Genomic DNA, 19,709 nt, shown 5'->3' on the forward strand with positions numbered 1-19,709 from the left:
TCTCTCTCCATCATCTCTCTCCTCTGTCTCTCTCCTCTGTCTCTCCATCCTCTCTCTCCTCTGTCTCTCTCTCCTCTGTCTCTCCATCCTCTCTCTCCTCTCTCTCTCTGTCTCTCCATCCTCTCTCTCTCTGTCTCCATCCTCTCTCTCTGTCTCTCCATCCTCTCTCCTCTCTCTCTCTCTCTGTCTCTCCATCCTCTCTCTCTCTGTCTCTCCATCCTCTCTCTCTGTCTCTCTCTCCTCTCTCTCTGTCTCTCCATCCTCTCTCTCTCTCTCCATCCTCTCCTCCAGGTCATGCCCCCTCCCCCCCAACAGGACCACATCTCTATCAGCTTAGCTGGAGCGGGAAGTTACAACAACAGCAAGAGGAGGCAGTCCTGCTGGAGGGTGAGTCTCTGAGCTCTCTGAGCTCCTCTATTAGCTCCTCTGAGCTCCTCTATGAGCTCCTCTATTAGCTCTCTGAGCTCCTCTATTAGCTCCTCTGAGCTCCTCTATGAGCTCCTCTATTAGCTCCTCTATGAGCTCTATTAGCTCCTCTCTGAGCTCTATGAGCTCCTCTGAGCTCCTCTATTAGCTCCTCTATGAGCTCTCTGAGCTCCTCTATTAGCTCCTCTGAGCTCCTCTATGAGCTCCTCTATTAGCTCCTCTATGAGCTCCTCTATTAGCTCTCTGAGCTCCTCTATTAGCTCCTCTATGAGCTCTCTGAGCTCCTCTATTAGCTCTCTGAGCTCCTCTATGAGCTCCTCTTTGGGTGCGACCCTTGTGTTGCTCGCCTTGAGCCCCATGAAGCAGCTGGTGGACGGCCTCCTCTCCGGCCTCCTCTCCGTCCTCCTGTGTCTCTAGAGATGGAAGCAGCTGTCCCGGCTGCAGCGGAGCCTCGTCCTCCTGCTGCTGCTCCTCTGTGGACTCGCCTCCTACCCGGCTGTGATGCAGCACCTCAGAGGTGAGCCTGCTCCACACTGCTCCACCTCCACTCTGTGCTCCACCTCCACACTGTGCTCCACCTCCACTCTGTGCTCCACCTCCACTCTGCTCCACCTCCACACTGTGCTCCACCTCCACTCTGTGCTCCACCTCCACACTGTGCTCCACCTCCACTCTGTGCTCCACCTCCACACTGTGCTCCACCTCCACTCTGTGCTCCACCTCCACACTGTGCTCCACCTCCACTCTGTGCTCCACCTCCACACTGTGCTCCACCTCCACTCTGTGCTCCACCTCCACTCTGCTCCACCTCCACTCTGTGCTCCACCTCCACACTGTGCTCCACCTCCACTCTGTGCTCCACCTCCACTCTGTGCTCCACCTCCACACTGTGCTCCACCTCCACTCTGTGCTCCACCTCCACACTGTGCTCCACCTCCACACTGCTGCTCCTCTGTGCTCCACCTCCACTCTGTGCTCCTGGTCCTCTGCTCGTGTTCCTGTTCCTCTGTGCTCCTGTTCCTCTGTGTTCCTGCTCCTCTGATCCTGGATCTCTTTGTCTGTCTTGAGGCGGTTCAGACGGAGTAGAAGACGGTCCCAGCGTCCTGATGCCCGTCGGTCCAGACATGTTGCCTGAGCCGGTGAACCAGGGCCCAGCTCCACCTCCAGAACCATCCTCACAGGTGTATATTACTCTGTGAACCGGGGCCCAGCTCCTCCTCCAGAACCTCCAGAACCATCCTCACAGGTGTATATTACTCTGTGAATCAGGGCCCAGCTCCTCCTCCTTCACAGCTCAACAACCTCGTGACCGGGCAGACGACCCGTCGGCCTTTAGAGAGACGATGAAACGTTGGTTTAATGTGTTAATAGATTGATGATGTCGCCCGTTGTCTCAGAGGAAGCTGTCCCTGAAGAGAGGAGCGCCCGTCCTCCAGAACCGTCTCCAGAAGCAGAGGAATGCTTCACACACGCAGGTGGAGGGGAGGGGAGACGTCAGGTGAGACGGCGTCACTGTGGTCACCTGTTGGTATTGTTCTGTGTTAATGCTGCGTGACTTCCAGCTGGCGTGGGGCAGCGGTCAACCCTGAGCAGGCCACAGGGGAGCATGTGGAGGCTCCTCCCACCAACCACACAGGTAGACCGCCAGGTGAGTCTGATCTACCATGTACACAGATAGACCCTGTTCATTGGTCATGAGGATGAACCTGTTCATTGGTCATGAGGATGAACCTGTTCATTGGTCCTGTTCATTGGACATGAGGATGAACCTGTTCATTGGTCATGAGGATGAACCTGTTCATTGGTCATGAGGATGAACCTGTTCATTGGTCATGTGGATGAACCTGTTCATTGGTCATGAGGATGAACCTGTTCATTGGTCATGAGGATGAACCTGTTCATTGGTCATGTGGATGAACCTGTTCATTGGTCATGTGGATGAACCTGTTCATTGGTCATGTGGATGAACCTGTTCATTGGTCATGTAGATGAACCTGTTCATTGGTCATGTAGATGAACCTGTTCATTGGTCATGAGGATGAACCTGTTCATTGGTCATGTAGATGAACCTGTTCATTGGTCAGGAGGATGAACCTGTTCATTGGTCATGAGGATGAACCTGTTCATTGGTCATGTAGATGAACCTGTTCATTGGTCAGGAGGATGAACCTGTTCATTGGTCATGAGGATGAACCTGTTCATTGGTCATGAGGATGAACCTGTTCATTGGTCATGTGGATGAACCTGTTCATTGGTCGAGATGAACCTGTTCATTGGTCATGAGGATGAACCTGTTCATTGGTCATGAGGATGAACCTGTTCATTGGTCATGTGGATGAACCTGTTCATTGGTCATGTGGATGAACCTGTTCATTGGTCAGGAGGATGAACCTGTTCATTGGTCATGTGGATGAACCTGTTCATTGGTCAGGAGGATGAACCTGTTCATTGGTCAGGAGGATGAACCTGTTCATTGGTCATGAGGATGAACCTGTTCATTGGTCGTGGATGAACCTGTTCATTGGTCATGAGGATGAACCTGTTCATTGGTCGCGAGGATGAACCTGTTCATTGGTCGCGAGGATGAACCTGTTCATTGGTCATGGATGAACCTGTTCATTGGTCATGAGGATGAACCTGTTCATTGGTCATGAGGATGAACCTGTTCATTGGTCATGAGGATGAACCTGTTCATTGATCATGTGGATGAACCTGTTCATTGGTCATGTGATGAACCTGTTCATTGGTTATGAGGATGAACTGCTCATTGGTCATGTGGATGGAACCTGTTCATTGGTCACCTGCGTGGATGAACTGTTCATTGGTCATGTGGATGAACCCGTTCATTGGTCAGTGTGGATGAACCTGTTCATTGGTCATGAGGTTGAACCTGTCTATTGGCGCTATGAGGATGAACCTGTTCATTGGTCATGTGGATGAACCTGTTCATTGGTCACCATGTGGACAACCTGTTCATTGGTCGCGTGGATGAACCTGTTCATTGGTCATGAGGATGAACCCACCATTGGTCATGGGGATGAACCCTGCCCATTGGTCATGGGGATGAACCCCACCATTGGTCACCATGTGGATGAACCTGTTCATTGGTCGTGGACAACCTGTTAATTGGTCATGTGGATGAACCCTGTTCATTGGTCACCATGGATGAACCTGTCTACGGTCAGATAACCTGTTCATTGTCATGAGGATGAACCTGCTCATTGGTCATGAGGATGAACCTTGTTCATTGTTCGCGAGGATGAACCTCGTTCACGGTCATGTGGATGAACCTAAATGGGATGTGGATGAACCTGTTCATTGGTCATGGATGAACCTCGTTCATTGGGCATGGATGAACCCTGTTCATTGGTCATGAGGATGAACTCTGTTCATTGGTCGCGAGGATGAACCCTGTTCATTGCCGCGAGGATGAACCCCGTTCATTGGTCATGAGGATGAACCTGTTCATTGGTCATGTGGATGAATCTGTCTATTGGTCATGTGGATGAACCCGTTCATTGGCCATGATGAAACTCTGTTCATTGGTCATGTGGATGAACCTGTTCATTATCGCGGGGATGAACCCTGTTCATTGGTCGCGGGGATGAACCCTTGTTCATTGGTCACCATGTGATGAACCTGTTCATTGGTCATGTGGATGAACTGTTCATTGGTCATGGGATGAACCTGTTAATTGGTCAGCAAGTGGATGAACCTCGTTCATTGGTCATGGATGAACCTGTTCATTGGTCATGAGGATGAACCTGTTCATTGGTCATGAGGATGAACTCACCATTGGTCATGAGGATGAACCTGTTCATTGTTCATGAGGATGAACCTGTTCATTGGTCATGTGGATGAACCTGTCTGGTCGCGTGATGAACCTGTCTATTGGTCATGTGGATGAACCCTGTTCATTGGTCGCGAGGATGAACCTGTTCATTGGTCATGAGCAGGGGTGCTCAATACGCCGATCGCGACGACTGTCGATCGCTGCCACCCGCGTCGATCGCTGGGCGCCAGGCGGTAGATCGATGACCTAAAAAATTGGCCCGCCCCCGGCTACTTCTGGCCACATTACAGCAGCAGCATGTCATTTATGTCTCTACGTGTCGCTACACAGTCCTCTGCCCGCCCGCCTGCACCCGGAGCTCCGACACCGGCCATGCCAAAGATCGGGATCGCGGAGCAAAAAAAAGTCACTAGCACTTCACGGTCGATCGCCTTGACCGGTCACATAATAAGTAGCTCAGATGCTGAAAGTGTGGAAACTTGGTCATGAGGATGAACTCTGTTCATCGGCCGTGGATGAACCTAAACATTGGTCATGTGGATGAACTGTTCATTGGTCATGTGATGAACCTGTTCATTGGTCAGCGTGGATGAACCTGTTCATTGGTCATGTGTGGATGAACTCGTTCATCGGTCATGTGGATGAACCTGTTCATCGGTCGCGAGGGTGAACCCTGTTCATCGGTCATGTGGATGGACCTGTTCATTGGTCATGAGGGTGAACTGTTCATTGGTCAAGAGGATGAACCTGTCTTATTGGTCATGTGGATGAACCTGTCATTGGTCATGTGGATGAACCTGTTCATCGTCATGGATGGAAACTGTTCATTGGTCGCGAGGGTGAACCTGTTCATTGGTCAGCGTGGATGAACCTGTTCATTGTCAGCGGACAACCTGTCATCGGGTCATGTGGACAACCTGTTCATTATCAGCGGGATGAACCGTTCATTGGTCATGAGGATGAACCTGTTCATTGTCATGTGATGAATCCCACTCATTGGTCATGAGGATGACCCTGTTCATTGGTCATATGTGGATGAACCCCGCCACGGTCATGTGATGAACCTGTTCATCGGGTCATGTGGATGAACCTGTTCATTGGTCATGAGGATGAACCTGTTCATTGGTCATGTGGATGAACCTGTTCATTGGTCATGAGGATGAACCTGTTCATTGGTCATGAGGATGAACCTGTTCATTGGTCATGGATGAACCTGTTCATTGGTCATGAGGATGAACCTGTTCATTGGTCGAGGATGAACCTGTTCATTGGTCGAGGATGAACCTGTTCATTGGTCATGTGGATGAACCTGTTCATTGGTCATGAGGATGAACCTGTTCATTGGTCATGTGGATGAACCTGTTCATTGGTCATGAGGATGAACCTGTTCATTGGTCATGTGGATGAACCTGTTCATTGGTCGAGGATGAACCTGTTCATTGGTCATGGATGAACCTGTATTGGTCATGAGGATGAACCTGTTCATTGGTCATGAGGATGAACCTGTTCATTGGTCATGTGGATGAACCCTGTTCATTGGTCATGAGGATGAACCTGTTCATCCACATGACACATCTATTGTTCATCTGGACATCTTGACACCTATTGTTGTCTATCTGGTCACATGACACTATTGTTCTATCGTCACATGACATCTATTGTTCACCTGGTCACATGACATATCATTGTTCATCTGGTCACATGACATCTATTGTTCATCTGGTCACATGACATCTATTGTTCATCTGGTCACATGACATCTATTGTTCATCTGGTCACATGACATCTTGTTCATCTGGTCACATGACATCTATTGTTCATTTACATATATTGTTCATCTGGTCATATATATCATTGTTCATCTGGTCATATGACATCTAGTGTTCATCATGTCATAACATCTATTGTTCATCTGGTCACATGACATCTATGTTCATCTGGTCACATGACATTCTATATATATATCTGGTCACAGACATATATGATCATTCGTCACATGACATCTATTGTTCACCTGGTCACATGACATCAATTGTTCATCTGGTCACATGACATCTATTGTTCATCTGGTCACATGACATCTTGTTCATTGGTCATGTATGATATGGTCACATGATATCTATTGTTCATCTGGTCACATGACATCTATTGTTCATCTAGTCACATGACATCTATTGTTCATCTGGTCACATGACATCTATTGTTCACCTGGTCACATGACATCTGTTCATTGGTCACTGGATGACATCTATTCTACCTGGTCATGAGATGACATCTATTGTTCATCTGGTCACATGACATCTGTTCACCTGGTCACATGACATCTATTGTTCATCTGGCATGGCATCTATTGTTCAGGTCACATGATCTATTGTTCATCTGGTCACATGACACCTGTTGTTCATCTGGTCACATGGCATCTATTGTCACCTGGATGACACATCTAATGTTCATCTAGTCACATGACATCTATTGTTCACCTGGTCACATGACATCTATTGTTCATCTGGTCACATGACATCTATTGTTCATCTGGTCATGACATGACCTATTGTTCATCTGGTCACATGACATCTATTGTTCATCTGGTCACATGACATCTATTGTTCATGTCACATGACACCTATTGTTCATTGGTCATGAGCATGACATCGCATTGTTCATCTAGTCACATGACACTATTGTTCATCTGGTCACATGACATCTATTGTTCACCTGGTCACATGACATCTATTGTTCATCTGGTCACATGACATCTATTGTTCATCTGGTCACATGACATCTATTGTTCATCCTGGTCACATGACATCTATTGTTCATCTGGTCATGCATGACATCTATTGTTCATGTGGTCATGTTCACATCTATTGATGACCTGTCACATGACATCTATTGTTCATCAACCTCATGACATCAGCAGTTCATCTGGTCACATGACATCTATTGTTCATCTGGTCACATGACATCTATTGTTCATCTGGTCACATGACATCTATTGTTCACCTGGTCACATGACATCTATTGTCTCATCTGGTCACATGACATTGTTCACCTGGTCACATGACATCTATTGTCATCTGGTCACATGACATCTATTGTTCATCTGGTCACATGACATCTATTGTTCATCTGGTCACATGACATCTATTGTTCATCTGGTCACATGACATCTATTGTTCATCTGGTCACATGACATCTATTGTTCACCTGTGTCACATGACATCTATTGTTCATCTGGTCACATGACATCTATTGTTCATCTGGTCACATGACATCTATTGTTCATCTGGTCACATGACATCTATTGTTCATCTGGTCACATGACATCTATTGTTCATCTGGTCACATGACATCTATTGTTCATCTGGTCAATGACATCTATTGTTCATCTGGTCACATGACATCTATTGTTCACCTGGTCACATGACATCTATTGTTCATCTGGTCACATGACATCTATTGTTCATCTGTCACATGACATCTATTGTTCATCTAGTCACATGACATCTATTGTTCATCTGGTCACATGACATCTATTGTTCATCTGGTCACATGACATCTATTGTTCATCTGGTCACATGACATCTATGTTCATCTGGTCACATGACATCTATTGTTCACCTGGTCACATGACATCTATTGTTCATCTGGTCACATGACATCTATTGTTCATCTGGTCACATGATGTCTATTGTTCATCTAGTCACATGACATCTATTGTTCACCTGGTCACATGACATCTATTGTTCATCTAGTCACATGACATCTATTGTCATCTGGTCACATGACATCTATTGTTCATCTGGTCACATGACATCTATTGTTCATCTGGTCACATGACATCTACATGTATCTGGTCACATGACATCTATCCTGTCATTCATCTTGGTCATGACAGACATCTATTGTTCATCTGGTCACATGACATCTATTGTTCATCTGGTCACATGACATCTATTGTTCATCTGGTCACATGACATCTATTGTTCATCTGGTCACATGACATCTATTGTTCATCTGGTCACATGACATCTATTGTTCATCTGGTCACATGACATCTATTGTTCATCTGGTCACATGACATCTATTGTTCATCTGGTCACATGACATCTATTGTTCATCTGGTCACATGACATCTATTGTTCATCTGGTCACATGACATCTATTGTTCATCTGGTCACATGACATCTATTGTTCATCTGGTCACATGACATCTATTGTTCATCTGGTCACATGACATCTATTGTTCATCTGGTCACATGACATCTATTGTTCATCTGGTCACATGACATCTATTGTTCATCTGGTCACATGACATCTATTGTTCATCTGGTCACATGACATCTATTGTTCATCTGGTCACATGACATCTATTGTTCATCTGGTCACATGACATCTATTGTTCATCTGGTCACATGACATCTATTGTTCATCTGGTCACATGACATCTATTGTTCATCTGGTCACATGACATCTATTGTTCATCTGGTCACATGACATCTATTGTTCATCTGGTCACATGACATCTATTGTTCATCTGGTCACATGACATCTATTGTTCATCTGGTCACATGACATCTATTGTTCATCTGGTCACATGACATCTATTGTTCATCTGGTCACATGACATCTATTGTTCATCTGGTCACATGACATCTATTGTTCATCTGGTCACATGACATCTATTGTTCATCTGGTCACATGACATCTATTGTTCATCTGGTCACATGACATCTATTGTTCATCTGGTCACATGACATCTATTGTTCATCTGGTCACATGACATCTATTGTTCATCTGGTCACATGACATCTATTGTTCATCTGGTCACATGACATCTATTGTTCATCTGGTCACATGACATCTATTGTTCATCTGGTCACATGACATCTATTGTTCATCTGGTCACATGACATCTATTGTTCATCTGGTCACATGACATCTATTGTTCATCTGGTCACATGACATCTATTGTTCATCTGGTCACATGACATCTATTGTTCATCTGGTCACATGACATCTATTGTTCATCTGGTCACATGACATCTATTGTTCATCTGGTCACATGACATCTATTGTTCATCTGGTCACATGACATCTATTGTTCATCTGGTCACATGACATCTATTGTTCATCTGGTCACATGACATCTATTGTTCATCTGGTCACATGACATCTATTGTTCATCTGGTCACATGACATCTATTGTTCATCTGGTCACATGACATCTATTGTTCATCTGGTCACATGACATCTATTGTTCATCTGGTCACATGACATCTATTGTTCATCTGGTCACATGACATCTATTGTTCATCTGGTCACATGACATCTATTGTTCATCTGGTCACATGACATCTATTGTTCATCTGGTCACATGACATCTATTGTTCATCTGGTCACATGACATCTATTGTTCATCTGGTCACATGACATCTATTGTTCATCTGGTCACATGACATCTATTGTTCATCTGGTCACATGACATCTATTGTTCATCTGGTCACATGACATCTATTGTTCATCTGGTCACATGACATCTATTGTTCATCTGGTCACATGACATCTATTGTTCATCTGGTCACATGACATCTATTGTTCATCTGGTCACATGACATCTATTGTTCATCTGGTCACATGACATCTATTGTTCATCTGGTCACATGACATCTATTGTTCATCTGGTCACATGACATCTATTGTTCATCTGGTCACATGACATCTATTGTTCATCCTGGTCACATGACATCTATTGTTCATCTGGTCACATGACATCTATTGTTCATCTGGTCACATGACATCTATTGTTCATCTGGTCACATGACATCTATTGTTCATCTGGTCACATGACATCTATTGTTCATCTGGTCACATGACATCTATTGTTCATCTGGTCACATGACATCTATTGTTCATCTGGTCACATGACATCTATTGTTCATCTGGTCACATGACATCTATTGTTCATCTGGTCACATGACATCTATTGTTCATCTGGTCACATGACATCTATTGTTCATCTGGTCACATGACATCTATTGTTCATCTGGTCACATGACATCTATTGTTCATCTGGTCACATGACATCTATTGTTCATCTGGTCACATGACATCTATTGTTCATCTGGTCACATGACATCTATTGTTCATCTGGTCACATGACATCTATTGTTCATCTGGTCACATGACATCTATTGTTCATCTGGTCACATGACATCTATTGTTCATCTGGTCACATGACATCTATTGTTCATCTGGTCACATGACATCTATTGTTCATCTGGTCACATGACATCTATTGTTCATCTGGTCACATGACATCTATTGTTCATCTGGTCACATGACATCTATTGTTCATCTGGTCACATGACATCTATTGTTCATCTGGTCACATGACATCTATTGTTCATCTGGTCACATGACATCTATTGTTCATCTGGTCACATGACATCTATTGTTCATCTGGTCACATGACATCTATTGTTCATCTGGTCACATGACATCTATTGTTCATCTGGTCACATGACATCTATTGTTCATCTGGTCACATGACATCTATTGTTCATCTGGTCACATGACATCTATTGTTCATCTGGTCACATGACATCTATTGTTCATCTGGTCACATGACATCTATTGTTCATCTGGTCACATGACATCTATTGTTCATCTGGTCACATGACATCTATTGTTCATCTGGTCACATGACATCTATTGTTCACCTGGTCACATGACATCTATTGTTCATCTGGTCACATGACATCTATTGTTCATCTGGTCACATGACATCTATTGTTCATCTGGTCACATGACATCTATTGTTCATCTGGTCACATGACATCTATTGTTCATCTGGTCACATGACATCTATTGTTCTCCTGGTCACATGACATCTATTGTTCATCTGGTCACATGACATCTATTGTTCATCTGGTCACATGACATCTATTGTTCATCTGGTCACATGACATCTATTGTTCATCTGGTCACATGACATCTATTGTTCATCTGGTCACATGACATCTATTGTTCATCTGGTCACATGACATCTATTGTTCATCTGGTCACATGACATCTATTGTTCATCTGGTCACATGACATCTATTGTTCATCTGGTCACATGACATCTATTGTTCATCTGGTCACATGACATCTATTGTTCATCTGGTCACATGACATCTATTGTTCATCTGGTCACATGACATCTATTGTTCATCTGGTCACATGACATCTATTGTTCATCTAGTCACATGACATCTATTGTTCATCTGGTCACATGACATCTATTGTTCATCGTCACATGACATCTATTGTTCATCTGGTCACATGACATCTATTGTTCATCTGGTCACATGACATCTATTGTTCATCTGGTCACATGACATCTATTGTTCATCTGGTCACATGACATCTATTGTTCATCTGGTCACATGACATCTATTGTTCATCTGGTCACATGACATCTATTGTTCATCTGGTCACATGACATCTATTGTTCATCTGGTCACATGACATCTATTGTTCATCTGGTCACATGACATCTATTGTTCATCTAGTCACATGACATCTATTGTTCATCTGGTCACATGACATCTATTGTTCATCTCACATGACATCTATTGTTCATCTCGTCACATGACATCTATTGTTCATCTGGTCACATGACATCTATTGTTCATCTGGTCACATGACATCTATTGTTCATCTGGTCACATGACATCTATTGTTCATCTGGTCACATGACATCTATTGTTCATCTGGTCACATGACATCTATTGTTCATCTGGTCACATGACATCTATTGTTCATCTGGTCACATGACATCTATTGTTCATCCTGGTCACATGACATCTATTGTTCATCTGGTCACATGACATCTATTGTTCATCTGGTCACATGACATCTATTGTTCATCTGGTCACATGACATCTATTGTTCATCTGGTCACATGACATCTATTGTTCATCTGGTCACATGACATCTATTGTTCATCTGGTCACATGACATCTATTGTTCATCTGGTCACATGACATCTATTGTTCATCTGGTCACATGACATCTATTGTTCATCTGGTCACATGACATCTATTGTTCATCTGGTCACATGACATCTATTGTTCATCTGGTCACATGACATCTATTGTTCATCTGGTCACATGACATCTATTGTTCATCTGGTCACATGACATCTATTGTTCATCTGGTCACATGTCCTCTCTGTCCTGTCTCTCCTCTCTCTCCTCTCCTCTGTCTCTATCCTCCTCTCCTCTGTCTCCTCTCTCCTCTCTCTCTGTCTCTCATCCTCTCTCCTCTCTCTGTCTCTCTCTGTCTCTCCATCCTCTCTCTCCTCCTCTCTCTCTCTATCCCTCCTCTCTCTCCATCTCTCTCTCCTCTCTCTCTCTGTTTCTCCATCCTCTCTCTGTTCTCTCCATCCTCTCTGCCTCCATCCTCATCTCTCCTCTGTCCATTATCCTCTCTCTGTCTCTCCATCCTCTCTATTCTCTGTCTCTCCATCCTCTCTCCTCTCCTCTCTCTCTCTGTCTCATCCTCTCTGTCTCTCTCCTGTCTCCATCCTCCTCTCTCTTCCTCTGTCTGTCTCTCCTCCTCTCTGTCTCTCATCTCTCTCTGTCTCTCCATCCTCTCCTCTGTCTCTCTGTCTCTCCATCTCTCTCTATCTCTCCATCCTGTCTCCTCTCTCCGTCTCCTGTCCTCTCTCTGTCTCTCTCTCCTCTCTCTCTCTCCTCTCTCCTCTGTCTGTCTCCATCTTATATCTGTATCCTCTCTCTGTCTCTCCGTCCTCTCTCCTCCTCTCTGCTCTCTCCTCCTTGTCCTCCATCCTCTCCTCTCTGTCTCTCCATCCTCTCTCTCCTGTCTCCATCCTCTCTCCTCTCTCTCTCTCTCTCCATCCTCTCTCTCTGTCTCTCTCTCTCCTCTCTCTCTCTCCATCCTCTCTCTCTCTCTGTGTCCTCCTGTCTCTCTCTCTCTGTCTCTGTCTCTCCATCCTCTCTCTCTCCCTCCTCTCTCTCATCTCTCTCTCCATCCTCTGTCTCCATCCTCTCTCTCTCTCCATCCTCTCTCTCTCTGTCTCTCCATCCTCTCTCTCTCTGTCTCTCCATCCTCTCTCCTCTCTCTCTCTCTCTCTCTCCTCTGTCTCTCCATCCTCTCTGTCTCTCCATCCTCTCCTCTGTCTCCATCCTCTCTCTGTCTCTCCTCTGTCTCTCTCCATCCTCTCTCTGTCTCTCCATCCTCTCTCTCTCTCCTCTCTCTCTCATCCTCTCCATCCTCTCTCTCCTCTCTCTGTCTCCATCCTCTCCTCTCTCTCTGTCTCCATCCTCTCTCTCTCTCTGTCTCTCCATCCTCTCTGTCTCTCCTCTCCTCTGTCTCTCCATCCTCTCTCTCTCTCTCTCTCTGTCTCCATCCTCTCTCTGTCTCTCCATCTCTCTCCTCTCCTGTCTCTCCATCCTCTCTCCTCTCTCTCTGTCTCCATCCTCTCTCTCCTCCTCTGTCTCCTCCTCTCTCTCTGTGTCTCATCCTCCTCTGTCTCTGTCTCCATCCTCTCTCCTCTCTCTCTCTGTCTCCATCCTCTGTCTGTCTCTCCATCCCTCTCTCCTCTGTCTCTCCTCTCTCTCTGTCTCTCCATCTCTCCTCTGTCTCCATCCTCTGTCTCTCTCTCTCTCTCTGTCTCCATCCTCTCTCCTCTCTCTCTCCTCTGTCATCCATCCCTCTCTCTCTCCTGTCTCTCCTCTCTCTCTCTGTCTCTCCATCCTCTCTCTCTCTCTCTCCTCTCTCCTCTCTGTCTCTCCTCCATCACCTCTCCTGTGACCTCTCTCCATCCTCTCTCCTCCATCCACCTCTCCTGTGACCTCTCTCCATCCTCTCTCCTCTCCTCCCATCCTCCTCCTCTGACCTCCTCTCTCCTCCTCTCTCTCCTCACCTCTCCTGTGACCTCTCTCCATCCTCTCTCTCTCCTCCATCCTCTCCTGTGACCTCCTCTCCATCCTCTCCTCCTCTGCCTCTCCTCTGACCTCTCTCCATCCTCTCTCCTCCTCCATCACCTCTCCTGTGACCTCTCCATCCTCCTCTCCTCCATCCCTCTCCTGTGACCTCTCTCCATCCTCTCTCCTCCATCACCTCTCCTCTGTCTCTCTCTCCATCCTCTCTCCTCCGTCTCTCCTCCCTCTCCTCTCTCCATCCTCTCTCTCCCCTCCTGTCCTCTCCATCCTCTCTCTCTCCATCCTCCCTCTCTCCTCCTCTCCTCTCCTCTCTGTCTCCATCCCTCTCCTCCATCCTCTCCTGTCTCTCTCTCCATCCTCTCTCTCCTCCATCACCTCTCCTGTCCTCTCTGTCTCCATCCTCCTCCTCCATCTCTCCTCTGTCCTCTCCATCCTCTCTCTCCTCTCTCCTCTCCTCTCTCCATCCTCTCTCTCTGTCACCTCTCCTGTCCTCCTCTCCTCTCTCTCCTCCTGTGTCCTCCTCTCTCTCTGTCCTCTCTCCATCCTCTCTCTCTCTCTGTCCTCTCCATCTCCTCTGTCTCCTCCATCCTCTCCTCCTCTGTCTCTCTCCTCCATCCCTCTCTCTCTCTCTCTCTCCATCCTCTCTCTCCTCTCTGTCTCTCCATCTCTCTCCATCCTCTGTCTCTCCATCCCTCCTCCATCCTCTCTCTCTGTCTCTCCATCCTCTCTCTCTCTCCTCCTCTCTCCATCCTCTCCTGTCTTCTCTCCTCTCTCTCCATCCTCTCTCCTCCTCCTCTGTCTGTCTCTCTGTCCTCTCCTCCATCCTCTCTCTCCTCTCTCCTCTCTCCATCCTCTCTCCTCTCTCTGTCTCCTCTCCTCCTCTCTCTCCTGTCTCTCTCCTCCCTCTCTCCTCCTCTCTCTCCAACCTCCTCTCTCCTCTCTCCTCCTCTCTCCTCTGTCTCTCCATCTCTCTCTCCTCCTCCTCCTCCTCTGTCCTCTCATCTCCTCTCTCCTCCATCCCTCTGTCTGTCTCTCTGTCCATCCTCTCTCTCCTCTCTCACCCTCTCACCCTCTCTCTCCATCCTCTCTCCTCCTGTCTCTCTCCCTCTCTCCATCCTCCCTCTCTCTCCTCTGTCCTCTCTCCTCTGTTCCTCCTCTCCTCTCCTCCATCCTCTCCTCTCTGTCTGTGTCTCTCTGTCCATCCTCTCTCTCCATCTCTCTCCTCCTCCTCTGTCTCATCCTCTGTCTCTCCATCCTCTCTGTCTCTCCATCCTCTCTCTCTCTCTCCATCCTCTCCTCCTCTCTCTCTCTCCTCTCGTCTCTCTCCTCTCCTCTCGTCTCTCTTGTCTCTCTCCTCTCCTCTCTCTCTCTCTCTCCTCTCTCTCTCCTCTCCCCTCCTCTCTCTGTCTCTCCATCCTCTCTCCTCCTCTCACCTCTCTCCATCCTCTCTCTCCTCCTCCCATGTCTCCTCTCTCCTCTCCATCCTCTCTGTCCTCACCTCTCTCCTCTCTCTCTCTCTCTCTGTCTCTCCATCCTCTCTCTCTGTCTCTCTCCTCTCTCTCTGTCTCACCATCCTCTCTCCTCTCTCTCTCTCTCTCTCTCTCTCTCTGTCTCTCCATCCTCTCTCTCTCTGTCTCTCTCTCTCTCTCCATCCTCTCTCTCTCTCTCTCTCTCTCTCCATCCTCTCTCTCTCTGTCTCTCCATCCTCTCTCCTCTCTCTCTCTGTCTCTCCATCCTCTCTCCTCTCTCTCTCTCTGTCTCTCCATCCTCTCTCTCTGTCTCTCTCTCTCTCTCTGTCTCTCCATCCTCTCTCTCTGTCTCTCTCCTCTCTCTCTGTCTCTCCATCCTCTCCTCTCTCTCTCTCTCTGTCTCTCCATCCTCTCTCTCTCTCTCCTCTCTCTCTCTCTCCATCCTCTCTCTCTCTTTCCTCTGTCTCTCCATCCTCTCTCCTCTCTCTCTCTGTCTCTCCATCCTCTCTCCTCTCTCTCTCTCTCTCTCTCTCTCTCTCTCTCTCTGTCTCTCCATCCTCTCTCTCTCTCTCTCTCTCCATCCTCTCTCTCTCTCCATCCTCTCTCCTCTGTCTCTCCATCCTCTCTCTCTCTCTCTGTCTCTCTCTCCTCTCTCCTCTCTCTCTGTCTCTCCATCCTCTCTCTCTCTCTCTCTGTCTCTCCATCCTCTCTCTCTCTGTCTCTCTCTCCTCTCTCTCTGTCTCTCCATCCTCTCTCTCTGTCTCTCTCTCTGTCTCTCCATCCTCTCTCCTCTCTCTCTGTCTCCATCCTCTCTCTCTGTCTCTCATCCTCTCTCTCTCTGTCTCTCCCTCCTCTCTCCTCTGTCTCTCTCTCTGTCTCTCTCTCCTCTGTCTCTCCATCCTCTCTCTCTCTGTCTCTCCATCCTCTCCTCTCTCTCTGTCTCTCCATCCTCTCTCTCCTCTGTCTCTCCATCCTCTCTCTCTCTCTCTCTCTGTCTCTCCATCCTCTCTCTCTCTCTCCTCTCTCCATCCTCTCTCCTGTCTCTCTCTCTCCTCTGTCTCTCCATCCTCTCTCCTCTCTCTCTCTCTCTCTCTGTCTCTCCATCCTCTCTCTCTCTCTCTCTCTCTCTCTCTCTGTCTCTCCATCCTCTCTCTCTCTGTCTCTCTCCTCTCTCTCTGTCTCTCCATCCTCTCTCCTCTCTCTCTCTCTCTGTCTCTCCATCCTCTCTCTCTCTGTCTCTCCATCCTCTCTCTCTGTCTCTCTCTCCTCTCTCTCTGTCTCTCCATCCTCTCTCTCTCTGTCTCTCCATCCTCTCCTCCAGGTCATGCCCCCTCCCCCCCAACAGGACCACATCTCTATCAGCTTAGCTGGAGCGGGAAGTTACAACAACAGCAAGCGATGGAGGAGGCAGTCCTGCTGGAGGGTGAGTCTCTGAGCTCTCTGAGCTCCTCTATTAGCTCCTCTGAGCTCCTCTCTGAGCTCCTCTATTAGCTCTATGAGCTCCTCTATTAGCTCCTCTCTGAGCTCCTCTCTGAGCTCCTCTATGAGCTCTATGAGCTCCTCTATGAGCTCTATTAGCTCCTCTCTGAGCTCTATGAGCTCCTCTGAGCTCCTCTATTAGCTCCTCTATTAGCTCCTCTGAGCTCCACTCTGAGCTCCTCTATTAGCTCCTCTGAGCTCCTCTATGAGCTCCTCTATTAGCTCTCTGAGCTCCTCTATGAGCTCCTCTGAGCTCCTCTATTAGCTCCTCTATGAGCTCTCTGAGCTCCTCTATTAGCTCCTCTGAGCTCCTCTATTAGCTCCTCTTTGGGTGCGACCCTTGTGTTGCTCGCCTTGAGCCCCATGAAGCAGCTGGTGGACGGCCTCCTCTCCGGCCTCCTCTCCGGCCTCCTCTCCGTCCTCCTGTGTCTCTAGAGATGGAAGCAGCTGTCCCGGCTGCAGCGGAGCCTCGTCCTCCTGCTGCTGCTCCTCTGTGGACTCGCCTCCTACCCGGCTGTGATGCAGCACCTCAGAGGTGAGCCTGCTCCCCACGGACACGCCCCGTGGCAGGGTGCTCCACCTCCACTCTGTGCTCCACCTCCACACTGTGCTCCACCTCCACTCTGTGCTCCACCTCCACTCTGCTCCACCTCCACACTGTGCTCCACCTCCACTCTGTGCTCCACCTCCACACTGTGCTCCACCTCCACTCTGTGCTCCACCTCCACACTGTGCTCCACCTCCACTCTGTGCTCAGCCCTAAAATGGTCAGTAGCCGCGGTGCTGCTGCCGCTCTGATGATCTCATCTCTTGGTCCTTCCTGTGGACCACGTTGGTCCAGGTCTGTATGTTAGAATCCTCCCATCAGTCTAAGTGTTTCACTAAGCTACTACATCGAGTAAATGACTGGACTTCTTAGTTATTTTCTCGTAGACTTCTATAAAACAAGAAGTCTCCCCCTGGTGGACATGAGAGAATGCAGCTTTACGTCTGTCTGGTAACCTTGAAGCCCCTTGGGGGTTTGTCCAGGACCATCTGGTGTGTTTCCTGCCGGGCACCCTGGCTCTCGGGGCCCACCACGGCCTTCCTGCTGACCACATGGACCTGGCCCAGCAGCTGATGGAGACCTGCTACCAGATGTACCTCCAGATGGAGACGGGCCTCAGTCCAGAGATCGTCCACTTCAACATGCACCAGGGCAGCACCCGAGACATGGAAGTGAAGGTAAGGAGAGGCGTGGCCTCGATGTCTGAGACCACGCCCTCCCACTGGAGGTCAGCAACGACTGTCCCTTTGTGTTGTAGCTGGCAGACAGACACAACCTCCTCCGACCAGAGACGGTGGAGAGTCTCTTCTACCTCTACAGGTTCACCCAGGACCACAAGTACCAGGACTGGGGCTGGGAGATTCTCCAGAGCTTCAACAAGTACACCAAGGTCAGTACGAGGAAGGTCCTCCAGCCGGTCAGCGGTCTGACGACCCCCACGTGGTTCAGGATGTCTTGTGAACTCAAGGTTGGGATTCAGGATCGGAAGTTTAAAAGCAAAGATGAGTGTCTAAGATCCCAGGATGCATCTGGCTCTGAGGCCCAAAGGCAGCAATGCATGCCAACAACTGTAGCTCGGCACATCTGAGGTGGTGCTGGTTGGGCCTCAGCGGCATGCCGTGTCTCCCCAGGTGTCCTCTGGAGGCTACACCTCCATCAACAACGTCCGGGACCCCGCCTCCCCGAGCCCCCGAGACAAGATGGAGAGCTTCTTCCTGGGGGAGACCCTGAAGTACCTGTACCTGCTGTTCTCCGACGACCCCGACCTCATCAGCCTGGACCGGTACGTGTTCAACACGGAGGCCCACCCTCTGCCCATCTGGCCCTCTGCACACACCCCCACGGACATGTGAACCACGTGAAGACCACCTCAGGTCCACCGCCAAGACCACTTCTGCCTCTGGGCTGCCAGGCAACGCCCAGGAGAACGCCTCCTCCTCCTGGGCTCGGTGCTAAGGGACCGGTCCTCCTCTATCCAAATGTCTTAACCTCACGCCGCCGAGGGCTGAGGCCGATCCTCAGCCTCTCCAGGCCTCCAGTCTGTAGAGGACCAGCAGACCCCCCCACCCCGAGGCCGCTGACTGTGTTCCTGTCTGGTTCCTGCAGGATGTTTGTACGACTCTGGGATATAAAGCCAGGACCCCGCGGGGCCTCAGCTGCCCTCGGGTCACCCCGCCCCATGCGGCATTCACGACCTCCAGGAGAAATACACTCCGCCGCTGTTTATTCCACGTACCACGAATGCAGCATCCGACTCTGGTCTCATTCCACCTGTTGCCAAGCAACGGACTTATTTACTGTGAACTTGTTTTCTAAAGACGGCGTCACGTCTCCATCTTCCTGCAACAGGAAGGAAGCGTCTGTACTTTGTAGTTTATATCGCCCAGAACCACAGACCCACCAGGTCCACGGCACGACCTCCAGACCTCGTCCTGTGTCTGGCCACTCGTCTCCAGCTGCATGTCTCGTGTCCCGAGCCAAAGAAGACGAGGACAACGCGTCCTGCTGCTCCAGTGAGGACCACAGACCACCTTGATCCATAA

The 19,709-nt window shown here is 48.3% G+C and overlaps 1 protein-coding gene across 1 annotated transcript; it reads left to right on the forward strand.

Moving 5' to 3' along the window:
* The first annotated feature begins 294 nt into the window (after positions 1-294).
* man1b1b (mannosidase, alpha, class 1B, member 1b) lies at positions 295-19,654 on the forward strand. The gene is made up of 9 exons (XM_056418371.1): positions 295-387; positions 844-943; positions 1,495-1,607; positions 1,824-1,924; positions 1,989-2,109; positions 17,556-17,655; positions 18,094-18,344; positions 18,425-18,556; positions 18,798-19,654. The coding sequence occupies exons 1-9, from the start codon at positions 295-297 to the stop codon at positions 19,017-19,019; spliced, it is 1,233 nt and encodes a 410-aa protein (XP_056274346.1). The 3' UTR covers positions 19,020-19,654.
* The last annotated feature ends 55 nt before the right edge of the window (positions 19,655-19,709 follow it).

Source organism: Pseudoliparis swirei, chromosome 7, assembly GCF_029220125.1.
Source record: "Pseudoliparis swirei isolate HS2019 ecotype Mariana Trench chromosome 7, NWPU_hadal_v1, whole genome shotgun sequence".
NCBI classification, from domain to species: Eukaryota; Metazoa; Chordata; class Actinopteri; order Perciformes; family Liparidae; genus Pseudoliparis; species Pseudoliparis swirei.